Here is a 23,873-nt window from a genome sequence, read left to right as displayed (position 1 = left end):
TGGAGTAACTAACATAAGATACAGTTCTCTGGTGTGTTTTTTTTGTTTGGCATTCTTATGCTTGATGGATACATACAGTGTGAGAGAGAAAGAAATTGGTTAAACAGTGTGCAGTCTCAGACTAGAAGGTGGAAATGGGTGTCTGATGTCAGGCTATAAAATGTCCTCATGTCTCACCATCCTTCTTGAGCCAGGTGGCTGCCGTGTTCTCCGTCAGGACCATCTGACAGAACTTGTCTGCGATGAAGCTGAGGATGTACTTGGCAGTGCTTTGGTCCAGCTGGCTCTCCTGCAGCGCCCCCTGCAGCCCCCCAGGCACCCACAGCGCCAGGGCCTCGTCGTCAAACTGCTCCGGACTGGAGAAGCCGTCCATACGGAGCACTCCGTTCTTACTATAGGAAAGCCTGGATCGGATGGCAGAAAACAAATCTTGCTAGCCTCCAGTTTTGCCCAGTAAAGATTGCAACGGTATATAATACTATAGTATATAATACTCTCGGTCCCATTTGACTGAGGCTTTCGTCGAAAGCATCTTCCATCAGCAGTATGTTTAGAGTATGTTTTTAGGTAACAGTCATCAGTTAGGTGTAAAGATTGAGACAGTTCTTTACAATTCCACAGTTTTGACTAATTTTGCTGAACAGAATCTAGTCTTGGGTAGGGTTGTCACGAGAATTTCTAGCTTCGATACCGCTATAGAGGAAAATATTGATACGATTCGATACCATTTTCGTTCCCGGGGGGATATGACACCACATCAAGAGGCAGAAAAATAAACAGACAGATGGACAGAGAGACACATGCTTCTTCATAACCTCATTAAAAACGCATCAAATCATCAGCCTATCAGAACACTTTTAGCTTGTTGAAGCAACAGATACCCACCAATGATAGGGAGAGAAAAATCTGTAGTATGTTTGATTTTTCATTAAGAGCGAGCACTGCTGGTATCCATACTGTTGCAAATGAGTATTGTGTCAGTTTCTTTCTTTTTTACTGGTGGTTCAGTGGTAAGGCCTGGGTTTGAATCCGACCCAGTACCTTTGTTGAATGGCACTCGCCCCTCTCTCCCAGGCTGTCTCTACTAAGTGTCAAATAAAAGATGAAAAAGCTAAATTATCTCAAAGTTCCTACATATCAGTGCATGCCTCTGATGTAAGATGTGATTCTGTTGACAGAATGGGAAATTAATACAAGCCAAATGCTGGTACATTTTGACTGAATGTATCTACTCTAACAGACACTTTGGTAGGTCTGACTATGTACTCTAACAGACACTTTGGTAGGTCTGAATGTATCTACTCCAACAGACACTTTGGTAGGTCTGACTGTATCTACTCTAACAGACACTTTGGTAGGTCTGAATGTATCTACTCCAACAGACACCTTGGTAGGTCTGAATGTATCTACTCCAACAGACACCTTGGTAGGTCTGAATGTATCTACTCTAACAGACACTTTGGTAGGTCTGAATGTATCTACTCCAACAGACACTTTGGTAGGTCTGAATGTATCTACTCCAACAGACACCTTGGTAGGTCTGAATGTATCTACTCTAACAGACACTTTGGTAGGTCTGAATGTATCTACTCCAACAGACACCTTGGTAGGTCTGAATGTATCTACTCCAACAGACACCTTGGTAGGTCTGAATGTATCTACTCTAACAGACACTTTGGTAGGTCTGAATGTATCTACTCTAACAGACACTTTGGTAGGTCTGAATGTATCTACTCCAACAGACACTTTGGTAGGTCTGACTGGATACATACATACACATCCCACCGCCCCCCCCTCCCTTCTCCTGCTCTCCTCCTTCTCCCCCCCTCTGCTCCTTCTCCTCCTTCTCCTCTTCTCCCCTATTTTCCTGAATCCCTGCCACTTCCTGCTCTCCCCTCTCTCACATTCCCCCTGCTCTCCTTCCCCTGCACCCTCCCACCTCTCCTTCTCTGCCTCTCTCCTCCTCTCTGTCCTCTCCCCTCTCTCACATTCCCCCTGCTCTCCTTCCCCTGCACCCTCCCACCTCTCCTTCTCTGTTCTCTCCTCCTCCACATTTCCCATTTTCTCCCCACCCTCGCCCTAATCCGGGCCCGTATCCTACTCCCTCCCTCCACCCTAGACCCTACCTCTACTCTGCCTCTACCCCTACCCTGCCTCCCTCTCCTTCTCTGTTATCTCCTCCTCTGTCCTCTCCCCTCTCTCACATTCCCGCTGCTCTCCTTCCCCTGCACCCTCCCACCTCTCCTTCTCTGTTCTCTCCTCCTCTCTGCCCTCTCCTCCCTCCTCCACTCTCCTGCTTTCTCCTCTTCCCGGTGTTCTTCCCCTTCCCCCTTTCCCCCACCACTCTAAAGCATAGTACACATTTTACTCCAAAGCATGGCACCCACTCTATCCTCTCCAATATTCCGCCACTATTTAAAGCATGGCATAGCATGGCAATATTCCGCCACTATTTAAAGCATGGCACCCATGCTCTTAGTATTTCGCCACTATTCAAAGCATGGCACCCACTCTTCCCTAAAGCAAGGCACCCATAAGCTCTATATGTGAACATGTGCTTATCTGGCAAAAGGACTCATTACTAAAGGCTTGCAGCCAATTAAATTAGGCATAGTTTGGTTGCTTAGAAATTGACATATGTCCGTTTGCAAGATGTGCGTCTATATTTCTCATTCTCTCCCCACCTCCTCCCTCCCCCTGCTCTCTTCTCCCCCACACCCCTCCCCCTTCCCCTCTCCTGCTCTCTCCTCTTGCTCCTTCCCCACCTCCTATACCCTCCAACATCTCCCATTCCCTCCCCACCCCATCACTCTCCCCACCCCATCACTCTCTCACATTCCCCCTGCTCTTCCCCCTTCTCCTGCTCTCTCCTCTGCTCTCTCTTCATTTCTATATTTTCGATATTATCAATTGTTCAAATGTTATCTTTATTCTGTATATTCTTGTTACTGTGTGTTAGCTAGAATCAGCTAGACATACTTTCTGTGAAGCCCTCTGAGACATGCTTGTGAATTAGGGCTATATAAATAAACTTGACTTGACTTGACTTGACTTGACTTGACTGTATCTACTCTAACAGACACTTTGGTAGGTCTGAATGTATCTACTCTAACAGACACTTTGGTAGGTCTGAATGTATCTACTCTAACAGACACTTTGGTAGGTCTGAATGTATCTACTCCAACAGACACTTTGGTAGGTCTGAATGTATCTACTCTAACAGACACTTTGGTAGGTCTGAATGTATCTACTCCAACAGACACTTTGGTAGGTCTGAATGTATCTACTCTAACAGACACTTTGGTAGGTCTGAATGTATCTACTCCAACAGACACTTTGGTAGGTCTGAATGTATCTACTCTAACAGACACTTTGGTAGGTCTGACTGTATCTACTCCAACAGACACTTTGATATGCCGCGCAGGTCAAATGCAGAGGATAAATTTCCCCATGGGGATAATTAAAGGATAACTTTACTTTACTTAACTAACTTAACTTAGATTCTTTGGACAACAATATTATATTTGCTGATATCACAAAGTCTGCCACAATACGATTTTGATTCAAATCAGGGGTCTGTGAACGATATGGTACGACATCATATGCTCATTTAACACCATCAGCACAATAGCTACACAATGTAATACCTCTCAAATCGCGATTAAGAGTTTTTAATACTTTTTAAAGGGCATTACATTTCCCTAAATTTATTTATCAACTTTTAATACTTTTCAAGACTCTGCGGATACTCTGGAGATGGACTGAAAGAGGAGATTGCAGCAGCACCTCAGTCAGAACGGAAAAGATTAGAGAGCAGAAAATCCTCTTTGTCAGATTTACTCCACTAGACCCAAGCCTGCTGGATTATCCAACGTGTGTGTGTGTGTGTGTGTGTGTGTGTGTGTGTGTGTGTGTGTGTGTGTGTGTGCCAGAGAGAGAGAGAGAGAGAGAGAGAGAGAGAGACACAGAGAGACAGAGAGAGAGAACCTCTGAACTCAACTAAACCTGCTGCCAAAATAAATCTCAGAAAGACTGACTGCATTGTTTTTGGAAATATGACTCATATACAGTCGCTAGAAGTGTATGATTCAACTTTTTCCCATGGTCTGTTAAAAAAGCCAAAAAAAAATCGTAATATCGAATCGCAATACTTATCGAATCGGCACCCAAGTATGGTGATAGTATAGAATGGGAAGATAAGCATAATGGTCCCACCCCTGAATGAAAGCTAGGTGAGAGGCTTAAGCCTAATTTATGCTTGGTCTGGCGACACTTTTGAAACCGTCACCGACAGAAATGAGGACTTGAGTCGACACTTTCAAGTGTCGGCGAGAGGTGTCTGCTACCTAGTGAAATGTCTAGTATCGCTGACTACGTCACGATGTGTCGCGCAAGTCTGATTGGCTATATAGACGGCACGCACTTGACTTCCTTGTTTTGGTTTTCACTGGAATGATATGAATGAACGTGTCCCCGCTATTTTTATCAGCCTGTCCTTGATGTATGACTTCCGTGAAAATCACAAAGAACATCGTGACCAATTTTCCAGAGAGAGAGGAGGTGAGTTGTGTATTTGTGTGTCGTTATATGCGGCTGCAGCCAAGTAGGCTACGTTACATCTGGTCTCCGACGTGGTTTCACTGTGCATTCCATTCCCTCTCTTCTCTTGACTGTCTGCACTATAGCGTTCAGGTGTCAGGTGACCATTGAACCGAGGCGAACGTTCACTGAAGTATAAATGCAACACCATGAGCGACACTTTATTTTTCGTCTGCGACCATGTGCTGAGCGACACTTTCTAATAAGTATAAATTAAGCTTTACTGTCTGAAGTAGTAGAAGCCAGGGCTGAGAATTGAAACGCGTGCTTATTTACATTCAGTAAAAACAAGTTTGGTGACTCTAATCATATTCCAATACGGTCGTTTGAGAGTGAAACCGCACTCAGTACTGCACATAATGGCGTTTCATTGTGACTTTTATGCACCCTTTCTCACTTATCAATGTACAATGATCACTTGGCTGCCGCTCTGACCATGAAAGTCTCGGTCCCAGCGAGGAGCTTGTGTGCAATCTGCCTCGCGGTGCCTCGCTCGACTATGTGGAGCCCTTTACCGTCTGAAGTAGTAGAAGCTAGGTGAGAGGCTTAAGGCGCTGACAGGGTTCTGCACAGCCTCCACTTGGAGCCTTGCCGCCGACTAGCGCCGATAGCGAGACTGTGCATATTCGAATGTAACTCGGCGCGTTGGCTGCGGTACACGTCCAAAACACTAGGTGGCTTGTGGTACACTTATGTCCATTAATACATATGACGTTATCGTGTCGTTTACCAAGAACTTGCAATCATGTCGGTGGGGGGACATTTTATTGTCCCTCCATTTCAAAACTAATTCCGGTGAGCCTGCAGAAGGCTTTGCTAGATGAGGGACAAGCACTGTTAAATCAGGAAATGGCATTTCCTCATTCCTCACAACAACTACGTCAGCGGATATGTGCGCGGCCCAAGGCAACGGCCAATCACAGCTCTCGTGCTGGTCACGTCACGTCCGCGTTGACGCCGCGGAGTCACATTTTCAAGGAGCTGCACGTCCCCCTCCGCTGAGCTGCGGCGATAGGACAGCCAGCTGCGGCGACCCCTCGGCGCAGGCGATTTCGCGTAAGCATAAAACCAGTTTTACCGTCTGAAGTAGTAGAAGCTAGGTGAGAGGCTTACCGTCTGAAGTAGTAGAAGCGGCAGAAGACCGGGGAGTGCGCGGGCTCCTCGGCCTTCTTGCTGCGCAGCATCCTGCACTCCCTGCACTTCTGCAGGTTGGGCCCGATCTCAGCGCACGAGTCGTCCTGCAGGAATGATTCGCCCGTCTGCTTCAGTTTCTTCACCTTCCTCCAGTCCTTCAGCACCGAGCGCGGGACCCCATCTGCATGGGGAAAGGTCACATGACTTAGTCATATTCATAAAACACTATATTATCACGAGTGTCTATAGTATCACGAGTGTCTGAGTTTAAAGTGAAAGTGATAATCTCTAAGATTTCAGTTTTGTTCTCTTGGGTGACACCTATGGCAATGAGTGGTAATTGCAGGTGAGATCCAAACAGTGTCAATGGGCTCACTATCAGATAGTGACTTAAATGTTTGAGATTATAACTTTAAATCAGGATTCTGAGAATAAAGGCGGAATTCTGAAAACAAAGTCAGAATTTTGAGATTAAAGTCAGAATTCTGAGGGGAAATGATCTGTATATATGATCTGTATAAAAACATTTATATGATAATCAAATTTTGTACATATACTGAAAAAGACGTAAAAGCTATGAATTTGAAAAGTAGTCTTTCTTTATTTCAAAAAGATTTGGAAAAGTCCATAAATCATAGATTCACCGCATTATTTCCTCTCAATGTGACATTTTTGGCCAATACCAATAACCAATGTTAATAACCCTGCAACATCGGACCGATGCCGATATATTAAACAATGACTAACATCTGACGATACCGATATGATTGCCGATACTGTATATCGTGCATCCCTAGCACCAAGAAAACAATTTCCTTCCATTATCACAGTATTATGAACAGAAAGAAAATAAGGTTTGATTGGACCATTTTATGTGAAAAGGTGTGATGATTTGTCAAGTTGTGCAGAAATGCAGAAAAAGTATTTGAAAAATTGCAAAACTCTCACAAATATTGTGGGAAAGTGTTGAATATGTTAGTATGTTTGTTTGTATCTGCAAAACAGCAAATTTCTAGAGGGACTGAAAAAGCTGTAAGCACTGAGATGAGCCCTGATGGAAAAAGGTGAAATCCATCCCTGGTTCTCCAGCGTGTGTCAGCCACTCTTATACTATGAAATACTTAAAGGTTCTCCAGCGTGTGTCAGCCACTCTTATACTATGAAATACTTAAAGGTTCTCCAGCGTGTGTCAGCCACTCTTATACTATGAAATACTTAAAGGTTCTCCAGCGTGTGTCAGCCACTCTTATACTATGAAATACTTAAAGGGGGACTGACCCCCCAAGATTTCTTGCAAAACGGTATTCTACTTGATTTGAAAACTGCAGGCAAGATGGCCGCCTATACTCCCTTCTGTACCCTGGCAGAATAAACTATCATAACTTGGCCAATAAGTATGTAAGATACAAAATAAAACAAATTGTAATGTCTTTATTTGTTGTAGAATGCAGAGGACATGTAACTGTTTAGTTAAACTCGCATTCCAGGAATATTGTATTTACTGCGCTGCTAAAGATAACGTAAGTGGCTCGAGACTGTTTCGTCCTGAAACCCACTCGCTTTGCGCCAGAACACAATCGATTTGGGGGTGGAACACGCCAGGATTGGCCAACGCCAATGCCCAGAACTGTCAAATCAAATCATCGACAGAGACGCTATGGCCCGCCTCCCAGTATTTTTAGTGTATCAGAGATAAAGAACGATAAATGATCAATACAGCCACGTTATAAACAACAAACTAACGCTGGTGATCCGTATGGAAACAGTGTTACTCGAAATGGTTAAAAGTTATATCAATTTGGTCATTCAGTGGTGTTTTACTGCCATGTAACATAACTAACTAGCGGCTAATATTAGCCACAGTAGGCGATTACCCATGGATGCATTGCTCTTAAAGGGCTCGCGCCGCGTTAACTACAGTAATAATCACTTGGGTGATTTTTTTTTGAGTGGGGCACGCGCAAATACCACCGTGACGTCACGATGTACCAAATCTCCCATTCATTTGAGGGCACAAAAAAGGCAGGTTTGAACCCATAGAGGGAACTTATGCTGCTGAAATGATAGTGGTTTGTAAAATTGTAACAGATTGGTCTCAAATGTGCAGATTTTGACCAAAATCCTTCACATACCACCCCAAAAGCCATATATATTGGTTAAAAGCTGAAAAAAAGTGTTTTGGGGGTAAGTTACACTTTAAGCTCTCAGCCTGTCAAACACCATGTGCACGCACACACACAGCTGCAGACCAGATGTGTGTGTGTGTGTGTGTGTGTGTGTGTGTGAGAGTGAAACCCTACACTGGACCAACAGAGAGCAGCTCATATCCATGGTGTCAAAGAGATAAATACATCACAGAATACAGACAGAACAATACTGGAATTTGGTATCATGGGGGAGAGGGAGTGAGCAGAGAGATGGAGAGAGACAGGGAGAGAGATGTGCCATGATATGGAGCCTCTACTGGTTCAAAAAGGTCAGATCTAGACCGACGCTCTAGGAATATTGAATTACAGGAATCTACCTCTAGGAATTGTTAATGCAAAGCAGCTTGGCAGGGGTGAGAGGTGAGACATGCCGAGACATACTATGAAAAATATGTCCTCGACAGAGCTCATATTACCCATCTAGAGGTTAACATTACTAGAGGAATACCTGTGCAGTGTGTCGAGTGGATGGACTGTAGTGGGGACAGACATTACCGCAAGTTCCCGAGAAACCATAAATGTGGAAAATAGCTCACCAACAGATACAAAAACATGAGCATATGTGTTTAACGTACATACTAAGAACGGATGTGATCGGATTTGTAAAACGCATTAAAAAAAGGTAAAATAAAGAAATAAATAGGCTCTGACAAAATCAGTCACATGTAGCACTGGCCCGTTTGTGTAGAAATGTGATTTTATGAGAAAATATTGATTTTGTTTGTTTTGGGGTTTCACCAGATTTGAGTAAAATAAAGCCTTGGCTTTCATTCTCTGTAAAGATTATTGTGAAATTCAAACGCTAAATATAGTTTTGAAGCTCATAAATGTAGCGATGACAAGCAGAACTAGCTTGCTTTGTCAAACTTTGAGGCCCTTTTTCTCAAAAACATAGTTTGGAAACAGTCGGGACATAAAGGGGTGCATCTCACTCAATCTTTGGAGTACAAAGATAATTTTATCAGCAGAAAGCTTACATTCTCCTCTTTCCAACAGTGTATACAACTCAAAAGGTGTTTTGGGGTCAATGTGACTGATTTTGTCAGAGCAGGTCACTCCCGCAACAGCTCCTCCCTGGACCGGCAGGTCACTCCCCTGAAAGCTCCTCAACTCACCTCAACTGCAGCCTGTGGACGCTCCGCTGATTTGCGCGGTGGAGCCTGTGCAGTCATTGTGCAGCATCTGCACAGTTAGCAATTAATCAGCCCTAATTAGCTTGTTCCTGAAAGATTCAGCGCGATCGCACGTAAAATGGCCTACTGTAGCTGTGTTTTAATGGCCTAGCTGTGGCCTAGCTGTGGCCTAGCTGTGGCCTAGCTGTGGCCTAGCTGTGTTTTAATGGCCTAGCTGTGGCCTAGCTGTGGCCTAGCTGTGGCCTAGCTGTGGCCTAGCTGTGGCCCAACACAATTCTGCTCACTCACACACAGTGACCTCTGCCTTCGCATTCTTATTATAGGATGTGCTATCCACAAGTCCTCAAAATCTTATAGATGTTTTAACTTGACAACATAAACATTCTAAATTGCCCCTAGCTTACTTCCTGTTGCAGTCTTTGCTAATATAATAGCTGACATGAAATAAGATAGGTTTCAAACAGTTCCCTAGCAACACGATTCCGTGAAAACAGTCTATTTACGGCCTTAAAATATTTAAAGCATTAAAATGACTTAAATACAGTTTTGGTCAGATCCCCCCCACCACCACCACCACCACCACTCCAATGAAGTGGTGTTGGAAGATCAGTAGGTCTCATGAATAATATCCCCATCCCCAATGCCCCAGCTCTGTGACTGAGCACTGTCCTTCAGATGAGACATTAAAACAAGGTCCTGGCTCTCTGGTCAATAAATATCCCATTGGCACTCTTCGCAAGAGTAGGGGTGTAACCCGGGTGCCCTGGGGGGTGTGACCCCGGTGCCCTGGCGGGTGTAACCCCGGTGCCCTGGCGGGTGTGACCCCGGTGCCCTGGCGGGTGTGACCCCGGTGCCCTGGCGGGTGTGACCCGGGTGCCCTGGTGGGTGTGACCCCGGTGCCCTGGCGGGTGTGACCCGGGTGCCCTGGTGGGTGTGACCCCGGTGCCCTGGCGGGTGTGACCCCGTTGCGCGGGCTAAATTCCCACACAGACCTTCCTCCCATCATGGCCTAATCACCCATGTGGGTGCTAGTACACAGCGGTGGCGGATTAGTTTTCGTTAGCTACGGTATGTCCAATCAGAAATAGGCGGGTGACACTCTCCAGACATTTAGAGTTTACTTTCTTATACTGTAGCTTCTCATATGATTAATAGATTTTAAGTTATCGCGTTCCCTTCATTTTCATCTGCCTTCTTACAGACAGTGCTACTGCTCCAGTTCAGCACGTGGCTAAACTGACTGGTACAGTAGTGAAAGTGGCTGTTGTATTTGGGTCTGGAGGATGAAAAAATAGGTTTATTCCCTGAGTAGGCGGTACAATGAAGCATCTGTTCCTCGTTTTGCTTCCCATGCAATAAATTGGAACGCGATAGCGGCGCTTCATCCTGAGTGCAAGAGTTGTTTTACTGGACAAAGATGGATGCAGAATGGCAGAGAATGCGTCATCTACAATGACAAAATAACAGAACAGAGGACACGAAGGTGGCCTAGTGTCTAAAATGCACTGCAAAAACTGGCAAGTGAAAATATATTGCATTTAGTACAATAAGTCTAATATCCAGTGGAAATTGTCTTGCATAGCCCATTGGCAAATAATTTTGCTAATCGCTTTTTTTTTAATCTTGATTTTAGTCAATTTAATCTTGTTTTGAGAAAAACAAGAAAATGTTCTCAAACCCAGATTTTGTTTTTCTTAAAACTCGATTTTGTTTTTCTTAAAACCAGATTTTGTTTTTCTCGTTTTAAGAACATTTCCTTGTTTTTCTCAAAACAAGATTGAAATTACTAAAATCAAGACAAAAAAAACCCTGAAATAAGCAAAATTATTTGCCAATGGGGTGACAATTCTTCCTATGCAAGATCATTTCTACTCTATGTTAGACTTATTATTATACAAGATATTTTCACTTCGCTAAGGTTTGAGTTTTTGCAGCGTGTGAGTAGGACTTACTGCTGCTGGCCAGTTTGAGTTTGGTCTTCTCCCGGGCTGATCTGAAGATGCCGTTGGGCTTAAGCTCCTCCTCGTCTTTCTTCTTGGCCATGTCGTTCTGTTTCTTCTTGTAGGTGGGTTTGGGCTGACGCTTGGCTCGTCCCTCCATCTTGCTCTCGCTAGTGTCCGAGTCGTCTCCGCCGCTCTCTGAGCCCGACTCGTAGGTCCGCTTACTCCCTCGCCTCGAGGCGGGAGCCGCTTTCCTCTCCTCCACTCCACCTCCTGCCACTCCTCCCGGCTTCTCCTCTGGCTGCCTCTCTCTCTCCAATCCTTTGTTTGCAATCTCCTTGCTCATGTCCACTTCGGCAGAGGTGGAGGCGATGAGATTGACTGAACACGGTTTGATTATTTCTGACATGGCCGTGGCATTGCTTGCTGTATTACCTGTGCTAGTGACAGTAACCGGCGGCTTCTCTGGTTTAGGACTAGTAGCAGTGGTACTAGTAGTCGTGTTCCTATCCTCCTCTGAGTGCCTGGTCAGCCAGGCTTTCTTCAGCTTGTGGTAGTTACTGGTCGATGCTGATCCAGAAGCTTGGCCATTGGGCAAAGGGCTGGACTTCCCTGGCCCCGAGCTGCAGCTACCGCTGTCAACTGAGGAGGAGGATGATGGAGGGGGGGAGCTGTGAAGGGGTGCTCTGTCAGTTGAGTCAGAGGTCCCAGAGGAGTTTCCAGCTGTGAGAGAGGTTCCAGAGGCGTTTCCAGCTGTGAGAGAGGTTCCAGAGGAGGTCCCAGCTGTGAGAGAGGTTCCAGAGGAGTTCCCAGCTGTGAGAGAGCTGGTGGAAGAGGAGTTCCCAGCTGTGAGAGAGCTGGTGGAAGAGGAGTTCCCAGCTGTGAGAGAGCTGGCAGCAGAGTTCCCAGCTGTGAGAGAGCTGGTAGCAGAGGAGTTCCCAGCTGTGAGAGAGCTGGTAGCAGAGTTCCCAGCTGTGAGAGAGCTGGTAGCAGAGGAGTTCCCAGCTGTGAGAGAGGTTCCAGAGGAGTTCCCAGCTGTGAGAGAGGTTACAGAGGAGTTCCCAGCTTTGAGAGAGCTGGTAGGAGAGGAGGTCCCAGCTGTGAGAGAGCTGGTACCAGAGTTCCCAGCTGTGAGAGAGCTGGTAGCAAAGTTCCCAGCTGTGAGAGAGCTGGTACCAGAGTTCCCAGCTGTGAGACAGCTGGTACCAGAGTTCCCAGCTGTGAGAGAGCTGGTAGTAAAGTTCCCAGCTGTGAGAGAGCTGGTAGGAGAGGAGGTCCCAGCTGTGAGAGAGCTGATAGCAGAGGAGGAGCTGCTTCTGGATTGGCACAAAGCCGCAGCCAAGGCAGCCTTGTGCTTCTTAAGGTGAACAAAGGAGGGGGAATAAGCTTGGCTGGAGCCAGAAATGGTGCTCAGTGTTGGGGTGATGCTTGGGCTGGGGCGAGGCGTTCCTGCTGGACTTGGGGGAGGCAAAGACCCCCCTGGAGATGTGGTACGTGACCCTAAACCCTCCTGGTGCTCTCCTGGACCTGATTGGCTCAGCACCCGTACACCTATGCCAGTTTTATGAGTTGTAATCTCATTCCGAGCTGGAACTGAGTAGCCCAAGTCAGTACTCAGTACCCCAAAGCCCGGCGAGGCTGAACTCTCAGTCCTGCACATTGAGTTAGTGTTACTGGCTCCCATAGTTCCCTGCATGCCACGCATAAACGTCTTTTTATACTGGACACAATTGTCATCCAGGTTAGTGTTCAGTTGGATAATCCTACCAGTTCCAGGGCTACACCCAGGCTCTTTTACATTCTCACCCAGTCTTGGGCATTCTCCGTGGGGCTTGGAGGGATACAGCCTCCCCTGGAGGAGCTCCTTATGGATCATAGCACCAGGTTTGTTAGCACCGACAGGCAACCCACTGTCATATTTGATGCATGTTGATGGACGCACAATGACAGAGGCCATGGCTGCTTGGGGTTTGCCCCGCAGCCCTCCCATTCCTTTCTCTCCCAGGAACCATCCTCCTCTTTCCTGAATGGTCTCTCCACCCCTCCATAGTTCCGCTGCTGAGGACATCATCTCACCACCGGCAGCTGAGGCCACAGAGGCAGCGGCGATTCCATGACCTTTGACCTCCCTGAGCTCTGGTAGCAGAGTGGGGGGCTTCTGCTGCTCCGCCGACGTTTTGCTACCGGCTGCTGCTAAGCTGACTGGCTGGATGGGCGTGAGGGTGGGCGGTGACAAGCGACCCCCGTAGCCCGCTCTCTCCCTGGGCGGTGACAAGCGACCCCCGTAGCCCGCTCTCTCCCTGTCTCTTTCTCTTTCCTTCTCTCGTTCCCTCTGCCGTTCGGCAGCCTCTCTGCGCTCCAGTGCATGCTGTGTGGGCGGGTGGAAGACGGGTGCTCGGTGGAGAGATGGCATCCCCCTGAGCTGCTGCTGCTGCTGCTGCTGGTGATGATTGTGGTGGTGGTGGTTGTGGTGATGGTGGTGGTTGGGGGCTGAGGAGGAAGTTGTAGAGGAAGAAGGAGAGATGGCAGGGCTGCGTCGTTCTATGCGTTCTATCCCTGCGTGATGCTGATGTTGTGCCACCTGTTGGCTGAGTTGCTCATTGATTTTCCCTGCTAAACCCTCCCCTCCTTCTGGCTGGTGCTTAATGAGAGGAGGCGGCTTGGAGAGGGAGGCTTTGGCGCTGTAGCTGCCCAGAGACAGAGCTCCCTGGCTGGCCATGGCAGCCCCAGTGCTGGCCACAACCCCCGGAGCTCCGACAGATACTTTCTCATAATAAGAGTTGAGTTCCTTAGAGGGGTAGAGTCTGGGAGGCTCGTTCACCACGCTATTGGACAGGGTGGTGAAGTAGTTGCTTTTCTCTGACTGGATGATGTGCGGGTGGGTGTGGCCGGCCTTAGGACTGGGGACGGAGAGGGGGGGAATCCGGGCGGGGAAGGTGGGCTCTCGGTCTCTTTCTCTGTCCATGCCTGGCTCGCTGGAGCGCTGGATCTTGGCGGTGAATGGAGCGACCTCGATGCTCTCTTGGAGGATTCGTCGGTTCTCCTCTTTGTATTTACTGGCTCGCTCGGCCGCCTGCACCGCATCCTGCCACACAAAAACACTAACACTGTTGAGAGCAGGAAAAATCAAACTTTTCGACGATATTTTTGAGATGCACCTTGTATAAATATATTCTCATTGACATAAAATGAAAAAATTACCATTCCCACTAAAGTCGTGACTCATATGGCAAGCAATATGTGTCAATCTTTTTGCATATGGTGCAGCCCTATAGTGTACCTGTGTCTGTGCCAGACGTGCCTTGTTATGGGCATCGAGGTAAAGGCGGTGGAGGTGGGCATCTTTCCCTGTGGGCGTTCGACTCCTGTCTGTCTGCTCCTGCTTCAGCTGCTCCTGCTTCAGCTGCGCCAACGTCAACGTCCTGATGGGGTCGCTGCACACAGGCCATAGGTCATACACACATTTAGCATCAACAAGTCAAATAAGGTCATGACGTTAAATCTTCTACATACTGTACAGTATGTCACATATTGTTTTTAATTAATACAGTATTTGTTTAACTCAAGCAGTGTTCTCACTGTGTCCCAGATTTAAATTCCATGACTTTCCACAACAAAAAAGTACACCTGTCGTAATTTAATTATATTCTAAGAGTTTTAGCAGCATTTAGCAACATTTTCAATTTAAAATAACACAAGTAAATGAACAAAACAATTCTGCATGTAGGGAAATCAAATTAGTCTCATCTAATAGGCAACAGTCAAGTTTGGGCAAGCTGCAGTGCATCATGGTAAACAGAGTTGGGCCGGTGTAAAAATGTCATATTAAATAATATTAAGTGTAGAACAACTCGTAGACAAAGAGTTTATTGAAGGCAAGAGGCGACAGTGCTGCAGTCATTATGTTGTAGTGGAAGAAAAGATTAGCCTACGGTTCTTATCAATGTAAGTTCTTCAAATCAGATGACGTGTGACTATACAAGATAGATATTAGAACGTTTTCATAGAACACCAACGGTTATACAGGCAGGAAAACTGACTGGACTTAAACTGAACTTAAAGTTAATGCACTCTACTTTATATACTGTACTGTATATAAAGACTTGTATGTAGACAAGACATTTGCAATATTGGTCTGTATGATCTTGATTGGCATAAGCGTATCCACCTGCCCTGTTTTCTCTCTCCACCAATTGGTGTTGAGATCTGCTGTATATGAGTCCTCCTCCTACTTCCTGCTTCCTTCTAATGAAGGAAGATTCTTTGATCGAAACATCAATAAACGGACCTGGCTGGGAGCATATTCCATGTTTCCATGTTTCAAGATGGCAGCTGCCATCTTTCCACACACACCGCATCCACTTCTTTAATAATGTTACATCGTTGCTGTTTACGCATTGTCTTGTCTGTGTTTTTCAGTTGACCTGTTTCACCTACTTAGAATACAAAATGTTGCAATATTGGCACAGTTTTCCTTTTCTTTGACACTAAGTCTGCCATGTGTTTCGTCTCGTCACCCCCCAAAAACACTGTACGCCGTCACCGATGTGCACATCTTCCCCCACCCACCGCTACTGAAGCTCCCAGCAAAGAGCAGGCTCCCGGCTGCACACGTAGCTGTGGCTTACATAACTATCTATCTACTCACTCTTTATGAAGGTCCCTGCTGGTCCATCTACTCACTCTTTATGAAGGTCCAGGCAGGTCTTGGACAGTGGAGGGCTGGCGTGCGTGTTCATCTTCATGGGAGAGCGGTGGGCGTCGGCGCTGGCCGGACGGACGGGAAGGTGGCTCAGCAAACCCAAACCGTCTGCAGAACCGCCGGTGGTCTGGTGCAGCCACGGACTGGTCGTGTTCTGAAGACCCAACACACAGACAGTTACTATTTAATTTGAATAAAAGTCACAATATGAAACACACAGACTGATTCATAAAATGGTCAAGATGAAACGCTTTAGAAAAATACACCCATATGTTTTAGGGATAGCATGCATTAAAAAGACCCCGCCCTACGCTGGATCAGTTCATTTGCACGTCGGGTTACAATGCACACCTCTGTGCAGTAACAAAGACGACTAGTGAAATCATATTGCAAATGCATTTCTATCTTGTTGTGGCACCGGCCATCCACAATATGTATGGATTTGAAGAAACAGTGTAACGCAGACATGAGAGAGAAAGTAGAAACACAGGTGTGGTGTGTGGGATAGACATGAGAGAGAAAGTAGAAACACAGGTGTGGTGTGTGGGATAGACATGAGAGAGAAAGTACAAACACAGGTGTGGTGTGTGGGACAGACATGAGAGAGAAAGTACAAACACAGGTGTGGTGTGTGGGACAGACATGAGAGAGAAAGTAGAAACACAGGTGTGGTGTGTGGGATAGACATGAGAGAGAAAGTGGAAACACAGGTGTGGTGTGTGGGACAGACATGAGAGAGAAAGTACAAACACAGGTGTGGTGTGTGGGACAGACATGAGAGAGAAAGTACAAACACAGGTGTGGTGTGTGGGACAGACATGAGAGAGAAAGTACAAACACAGGTGTGGTGTGTGGGACAGACATGAGAGAGAAAGTACAAACACAGGTGTGGTGTGTGGGACAGACATGAGAGAGAAAGTACAAACACAGGTGTGGTGTGTGGGATAGACATGAGAGAGAAAGTAGAAACACAGGTGTGGTGTGTGGGATAGACATGAGAGAGAAAGTAGAAACACAGGTGTGGTGTGTGGGATAGACATGAGAGAGAAAGTGGAAACACAGGTGCGGTGTGTGGGACAGACATGAGAGAGAAAGTAGAAACGCAGGTGTGGTGTGTGGGACAGACATGAGAGAGAAAGTACAAACACAGGTGTGGTGTGTGGGACAGACATGAGAAAGTAGAAACACAGGTGTGGTGTGTGGGACAGACATGAGAGAGAAAGTGGAAACACAGGTGTGGTGTGTGGGACAGACATGAGAAAGTAGAAACACAGGTGTGGTGTGTGGGACAGACATGAGAGAGAAAGTGGAAACACAGGTGTGGTGTGTGGGACAGACATGAGAAAGTAGAAACACAGGTGTGGTGTGTGGGACAGACATGAGAGAGAAAGTAGAAACACAGGTGTGGTGTGTGGGACAGACATGAGAAAGTAGAAACACAGGTGTGGTGTGTGGTACAGACATGAGAGAGAAAGTGGAAACACAGGTGTGGTGTGTGGGACAGACATGAGAAAGTAGAAACACAGGTGTGGTGTGTGGGACAGACATGAGAGAGAAAGTAGAAACACAGGTGTGGTGTGTGGGACAGACATGAGAGAGAAAGTAGAAACACGGGTGTGGTGTGTGGGACAGACATGAGAGAGAAAGTAGAAACACAGGTGTGGTGTGTGGGACAGACATGAGAGAGAAAGTGGAAACACAGGTGTGGTGTGTGGGACAGACATGAGAGAGAAAGTAGAAACACAGGTGTGGTGTGTGGGATAGACATGAGAGAGAAAGTAGAAACACAGGTGTGGTGTGTGGGACAGACATGAGAAAGTAGAAACACAGGTGTGGTGTGTGGGATAGACATGAGAGAGAAAGTAGAAACACAGGTGTGGTGTGTGGGACAGACATGAGAGAGAAAGTAGAAACACAGGTGTGGTGTGTGGGACAGACATGAGAAAGTAGAAACACAGGTGTGGTGTGTGGGACAGACATGAGAGAGAAAGTAGAAACACAGGTGTGGTGTGTGGGATAGACATGAGAGAGAAAGTAGAAACACAGGTGTGGTGTGTGGGACAGACATGAGAGAGAAAGTAGAAACACAGGTGTGGTGTGTGGGATAGACATGAGAGAGAAAGTAGAAACACAGGTGTGGTGTGTGGGACAGACATGAGAGAGAAAGTAGAAACACAGGTGTGGTGTGTGGGACAGACATGAGAAAGTGGAAACACAGGTGTGGTGTGTGGGATAGACATGAGAGAGAAAGTAGAAACACAGGTGTGGTGTGTGGGACAGACATGAGAGAGAAAGTAGAAACACAGGTGTGGTGTGTGGGATAGACATGAGAGAGAAAGTAGAAACACAGGTGTGGTGTGTGGGACAGACATGAGAGAGAAAGTAGAAACACAGGTGTGGTGTGTGGGATAGACATGAGAGAGAAAGTAGAAACACAGGTGTGGTGTGTGGGATAGACATGAGAGAGAAAGTAGAAACACAGGTGTGGTGTGTGGGATAGACATGAGAGAGAAAGTAGAAACACAGGTGTGGTGTGTGGGACAGACATGAGAGAGAAAGTAGAAACACAGGTGTGGTGTGTGGGATAGACATGAGAGAGAAAGTAGAAACACAGGTGTGGTGTGTGGGACAGACATGAGAGAGAAAGTAGAAACACAGGTGTGGTGTGTGGGACAGACATGAGAAAGTGGAAACACAGGTGTGGTGTGTGGGATAGACATGAGAGAGAAAGTAGAAACACAGGTGTGGTGTGTGGGACAGACATGAGAGAGAAAGTAGAAACACAGGTGTGGTGTGTGGGATAGACATGAGAGAGAAAGTAGAAACACAGGTGTGGTGTGTGGGACAGACATGAGAGAGAAAGTAGAAACACAGGTGTGGTGTGTGGGATAGACATGAGAGAGAAAGTAGAAACACAGGTGTGGTGTGTGGGACAGACATGAGAGAGAAAGTGGAAACAGGTGCGGTGTGTGGGACAGACATGAGAGAGAAAGTAGAAACACAGGTGTGGTGTGTGGGACAGACATGAGAGAGAAAGTAGAAACACAGGTGTGGTGTGTGGGACAGACATGAGAGAGAAAGTAGAAACACAGGTGTGGTGTGTGGGACAGACATGAGAGAGAAAGTGGAAACAGGTGCGGTGTGTGGGACAGACATGAGAGAGAAAGTGGAAACAGGTGCGGTGTGTGGGACAGACATGAGAGAGGACAGGCCGTGGTGCAAAAAAGGTTGGGAACCCCTGATAGACTCTCTCTCACACACGCACACGCGTGCACACACACACACACACACACACACACACACACACACACAGAGGCTGTTATGAGTCCACCTACCCTCCTGAGCGAGACTTCCGCGTTGAGAGCGGCGGGGTTTTCGGGGTGAACCCACTTGGCCGTGGGGGTCAGGTTGAGTCCTGGGGGGTAGGAGGAGGGGGTCCCATTGGGGTACTGCCACAGGATGGGGTACAGGCCCAGCCCTGCTGCCCCGCTGTGGGCCTGGGCTAGCATTGGCGGTCCCTGGCCCTGAAAACAAAACTCAAGGTTATGGATATAACCCCGGTTTTTAGAAATAAGGCGAGGAGGACCTTGTTATGGGGCGTCTTGCTAGACTACTATCTCTATACCATTGATGAAACAATAGGGGGGGCACGGTGGCTCAGTGGTAGCACTGTCCCCTCACAGCAAGAAGGTCCTGGGTTCGATTCCCGCCTGGAACGGCCCGCTAAAAAAAAGCCAAACAAACAAACAAACAAAAACACACAATGGAGTGGGGGGAAAGGGGCGTGCCCCTCCGTCTGGCATGAGTCGAATGCCAGGAATGTCCAGGAATACACTGTGTGTGGTGTTTTTTCACACAGGATAACTTCAACGTCCAAAAATAAACCGCCGTTTTAAAAGGCTTATTTTTCCACCTTAGAGGTGATGATTTGTAGGGTATGTTTCCCTTTCCAGAGTCTTTCCGCCAAGGACAGCGGTCTAACCCAATACCTTCCAACAGCCGTCTGGTGAAGGAAGGAAGGAGCTTTCTGTGAGAACGGAGGTGCAGAAAGCTGCTAAACTCACAGCAGCGCCCCCTTTCTGTGAGAAAGGAGGTGCAGAAAGCTGCTAAACTCACAGCAGCGCCCCCTGGTGAAAGCAATGAATCTGGCTTCAGACAGTCTGGCTACAGGAAGCAGGAGCAGCGATAAAAGAAGGGGACACATGTGAAGAGGCCGGCATCATAGGTGCCTTGCCCCATGCCAGACGGAGGGCCACGCCCCTTTTTGCCCACCCCATTGTTTCATCACTGGTGTAGAGGTCATAGATTCCCCACAGCGAGGTCCTCTGAAGCCTTTTTGGATAAAACTACATTGGTTTGCTCTTAAAGGGACACCACCGAAAAACAACGTTGATTTATTTTCCACATATCTGAAAACTGTAAACAGTTATGCAGACATTAACTTATTTTGACAGTTACTGAGAGTTCTCAAATCAACTCTCAGTAACTATCAAAATAAATTAATGTGGAGTGTGTATTGTGGAGTGATGACATCACTGGTCCACAACTTGGCTCAGTTTTTGGATATGTGAGATTAGGTGCAAAATAAATCAGCATTGTTTTTTGGTGGAGTTCTCCTTTAAGTTTCACTCATTTCTTACAGCATCTCAATGAAAACGTTTGGCTAATGAAGGTTGAAACGTGTGTATGAGGCTGGATTCAGACCTGGAGGTACTGCTGCTGGTGCGCGGCTGCTGGGTGAGCCAGGGCAAGGTGACCCAGCCCGCTGGGAGAGTCCAGTCGTGGGTGGCCCCCAAGGAGGGAGGCCGTGGGAGGAGGCATGGCCGGGAGCACCCCGGGGGGCAAGAGGTGCGGGTGGGGGAGGGCGGAGGTGGGAGGAGGGCCGAGGAGGTGGGAGGCAGCGTGCGGGTGGGATGCAGGGGTGAGGCAGGGGGAGTGCGGGGAGGGGGAGTGGAGGGGGTGGAGATGGGGGTGGAGGTACGCCGCCACATGATTGGAGGAGACGTTGTCGGCGTCGTGGCGGACCAGCGCCGGGTCCCGGTAGACCGTGAAGGTCTCGTTCTTGTCAATAATCAGCGGGCTCTTATTGCTACTGCCGGACTCCAACCGGGCTGGGACCGGTTTGAAACAGGACCGGGGAGCTTCCGCTGGTTCCACTTTAGCGGCCAAACGGCCCGTTGGAGGCGGAGAAGTGTCCGAATACCTGGGTACTTTATGTTTAGAGACCTCCGGGGAGGTGTTGGGTTTGGGTTTAGAGATGTCTAGCAGGCACGGGTGGGGCTTAGCCTTGAGGAGATCGGCCTGTGTTGGGTGTGTGTTGGGGTAGGGGTGGCTCTGGAGGCTGTGGGGGTGTTGAGTGGGGTGTGGGTTTGGGTTGGGGCTGCATCTGGGTCTGGCTAGCTCAGGTTGAGTGGGGTGTGGGTTTGGGTTGGGGCTGCCTCTGGGTCTGGCTAGCTCAGGTTGAGTGGGGTGTGGGTTTGGGTTGGGGCTGCCTCTGGAACGGGCCAGCTCAGGTTGAGTGGGGTGTGGGTTTGGGTTGGGGCTGCCTCTGGAACGGGCCAGCTCAGTTTGAGTGGGGTGTGGGTTTGGGTTGGGGCTGCCTCTGGGTCGGGCCAGCTCAGGTTGATTGGGGTGTGGGTTTGGGTTGGGGCTGCCTCTGGAACGGGCCAGCTCAGTTTGAGTGGGGTGTGGGTTTGGGTTGGGGCTGCCTCTGGAACGGGCCAGCTCAGGTTGAGTGGGGTGTGGGTTTGGGTTTGGGCTGCCTCTGGGTCGGGCCAGCTCAGGTTGAGTGGGGTGTGGGTTTGGGTTGGGGCTGCCTCTGGAACGGGCCAGCTCAGGTTGAGTGGGGTGTGGGTTTGGGTTGGGGCTGCATCTGGCTCTGGCCAGCTCAGTGTGTTTTCTGCTCTCTTCTGACAGAGAAGGGCTCTTGATGCAGGGCAGCAGAGACGTGAAGTGTGGCTGCTGTTGTGTGTGCTGATGATGATGATGCTGTGGTTGTTGTTGTTGTTGATGATGATGATGATGATGAAGAAGGGCGTTTTTCTCTTTCTCCACCAGCACTGCATTTTCACCCGCCGATGTCACAGGCCTGCAAAAAAAGAAAGAGAATTTTAAATCCTGTAAAACTTCTAATAGGGGCCTTCTCCCCAATTGCCGCCGAGTCTCCAATAACCGCAGGGGGTCAGACTCGATTTTGGATATAAGCGCCGGTCTTCCCTTAACAGCCGGGAGCGGTTATTAGAATAAATATGTTTTTCCTCCATTAGGCCTACAGTATGTTTTTGTGTCGACTGAATTCAGTCACTTACGGTAATGACGTGTGTTTTGGAGGAAGTCAGGCGGAAGTCAGTCATGCTCTTTCTCCCCCTGTCAGACAGTTTTATATTTTATTCGGACATGTATTGGAAACTTGTCTTGGCGTCTACGTATTTGGTAAGTCTGCTTGTTTGTCTAGTAGTGCTGCAGTGCTGTTTCGTTAGCGTTAGTTTGGTAGCTAACGTTAGCGTGCGTTCTACAATGACGTTGCTATGACTTTCCAATTAAACACTAGTCTCGCTGGTCAGCCTCCCTTCCCTACTCACGGAAGGGAGAGGAGGCTGGCCAGCGAGACTGAAACACAAACAACTGAATGTGTGAGCGGTAGGCTAATGTTACTTGTTTAAAATATGGTATGGCTGTTTGGCAGAGGCATTAAGAGGAGAGCAATGAACTGATACTGTAACGTACTGGTAGTTGGATGATGATGATGATGATGATGGCAATACTAGGCAGTACAATACTAGGCATGTTCAAAACTGCCTGTACCTACCCTCTTGTGTGTACTATACTATCTCACTGGTTTAAATAAGCAATTTTATACTTTCCGTTTTTGCTGACCAGAAATTCTGTGCAAAAAATAATAATCGCCTGGGTCGATTTCGTGCAATAAAGAAATAACCGCCTGACTCCAATTGCCGCCTGATCTCCTTTAACCGCCTGGGGTCAGACTCGATTTAGCATAATAAACGCCCAGGCCCTTATTTGAAGTTTTACGGTATGTACATTTTTGGTTGCGGTGCCGCTATGGCACTATGGTGGCCGGAGGGTCTGAATCACAAGTCAGCATTTCCGGGTTTTGCCATAGGAATTCCCGTGGCAAGCCTCTGATTGGCTGGGCTGTTACGGAAGTCCAGTCCGGCTCTCTGCGTGCATTGTAGGGCTGGGGGAAAAAATCGATTCACCTAAGTATCGCGATTTTTAATGTCACGATTTTTTGGATCGATCTTTTATTCCAGAATCGATAATCGCAAATTAAAAATTTTTTTTTTTTTTTTTTTTTTTTTGGTGCTTGCAGTCAGGCCACTCACTGAACAGCAGGCCAGGCGCCGCCTACTGGTTTACTAGTGGTTTTATTACTTTATTAGTTAGTCTGAAGTAATAATTACACTTCAGGGTTAAAGTGGGTGCATCTCATTGTAAAATTGGACTTCAAACGGCCCAAATCTGGCTTCAAACGGCCCAAATTTCACACGCGTTGGCCCATATCGGCCTGGCCTGCTTGGTATCTAATGCCCGGCCTGAATTATGATCCCAGTCCGCCCCTGTTTTTAACTATATCGCCCAGCCCTACTCATGATATATAATATACAGTCTCTAGTGTATGATTCAACTTTTCCCATGTTCTAATCTAGTGTAAAAAAGCAAACAAACTGAAAAAATAAAAGAAAAAAATAAACAAAAATCGCAATAAATCGTAATATCGAATCGCAATAATCGTAGAATCGCAATAATCGTGAATCGCAATATATATCGAATCGGCACCAAAGTATCGTGATAGTATCGAATCGGGAGATAAGTGAATCGGCACAGCCCTAGTGCATTGGTGCATCGTTCAAAATGTACCACTCCAAGAGTTGCATCATGCAAACGAGGTGGTCTGTGGTTGGTCAATCCATATGTCTGTCAAGGCATTTGGTTTTGGTCTCAGGGGTCCTTAACCACTTGTCAAGCATTGTGCCCCAGACATAGATATTTATCTAAAGCTGGCTACTGTGAGACTATGGTACAGGTACTTTTACAACCGGTAATTAATTGCAACACAGACTTGATGTCTCATTTAGGTGGGTTGGGCTGGGTTCAAAAAATCGATTCTCCGATTTTTAATCGATTTTTATTTTAA

At 47.3% G+C, this 23,873-nt stretch overlaps 1 protein-coding gene across 1 annotated transcript in view; it reads right to left on the bottom strand.

Annotated features, from left to right (window-relative positions):
- jmjd1cb (jumonji domain containing 1Cb) overlaps positions 1–23,873 on the bottom strand; it is a gene marked incomplete at its 5' end in the record, with an annotated part of 178,981 nt that overhangs the window by 22,129 nt on the left and 132,979 nt on the right. The window contains 7 exons of the mRNA XM_083635767.1: positions 178–404; positions 5,713–5,914; positions 11,026–14,098; positions 14,294–14,447; positions 15,697–15,869; positions 19,051–19,239; positions 20,420–21,803. Coding sequence (XP_083491893.1) covers positions 178–404; positions 5,713–5,914; positions 11,026–14,098; positions 14,294–14,447; positions 15,697–15,869; positions 19,051–19,239; positions 20,420–21,803 — 5,402 coding nt within the window. The remainder of the gene's footprint in view (positions 1–177; positions 405–5,712; positions 5,915–11,025; positions 14,099–14,293; positions 14,448–15,696; positions 15,870–19,050; positions 19,240–20,419; positions 21,804–23,873) is intronic.

The sequence above is a fragment of the Poromitra crassiceps genome (assembly GCF_964638095.1).
Source record: "Poromitra crassiceps genome assembly, chromosome: 4".
Taxonomy (NCBI): domain Eukaryota; kingdom Metazoa; phylum Chordata; class Actinopteri; order Beryciformes; family Melamphaidae; genus Poromitra; species Poromitra crassiceps.
Note: the sequence above shows the minus strand (reverse complement) of the source record. Positions and strands in the feature narration are given on the sequence as shown.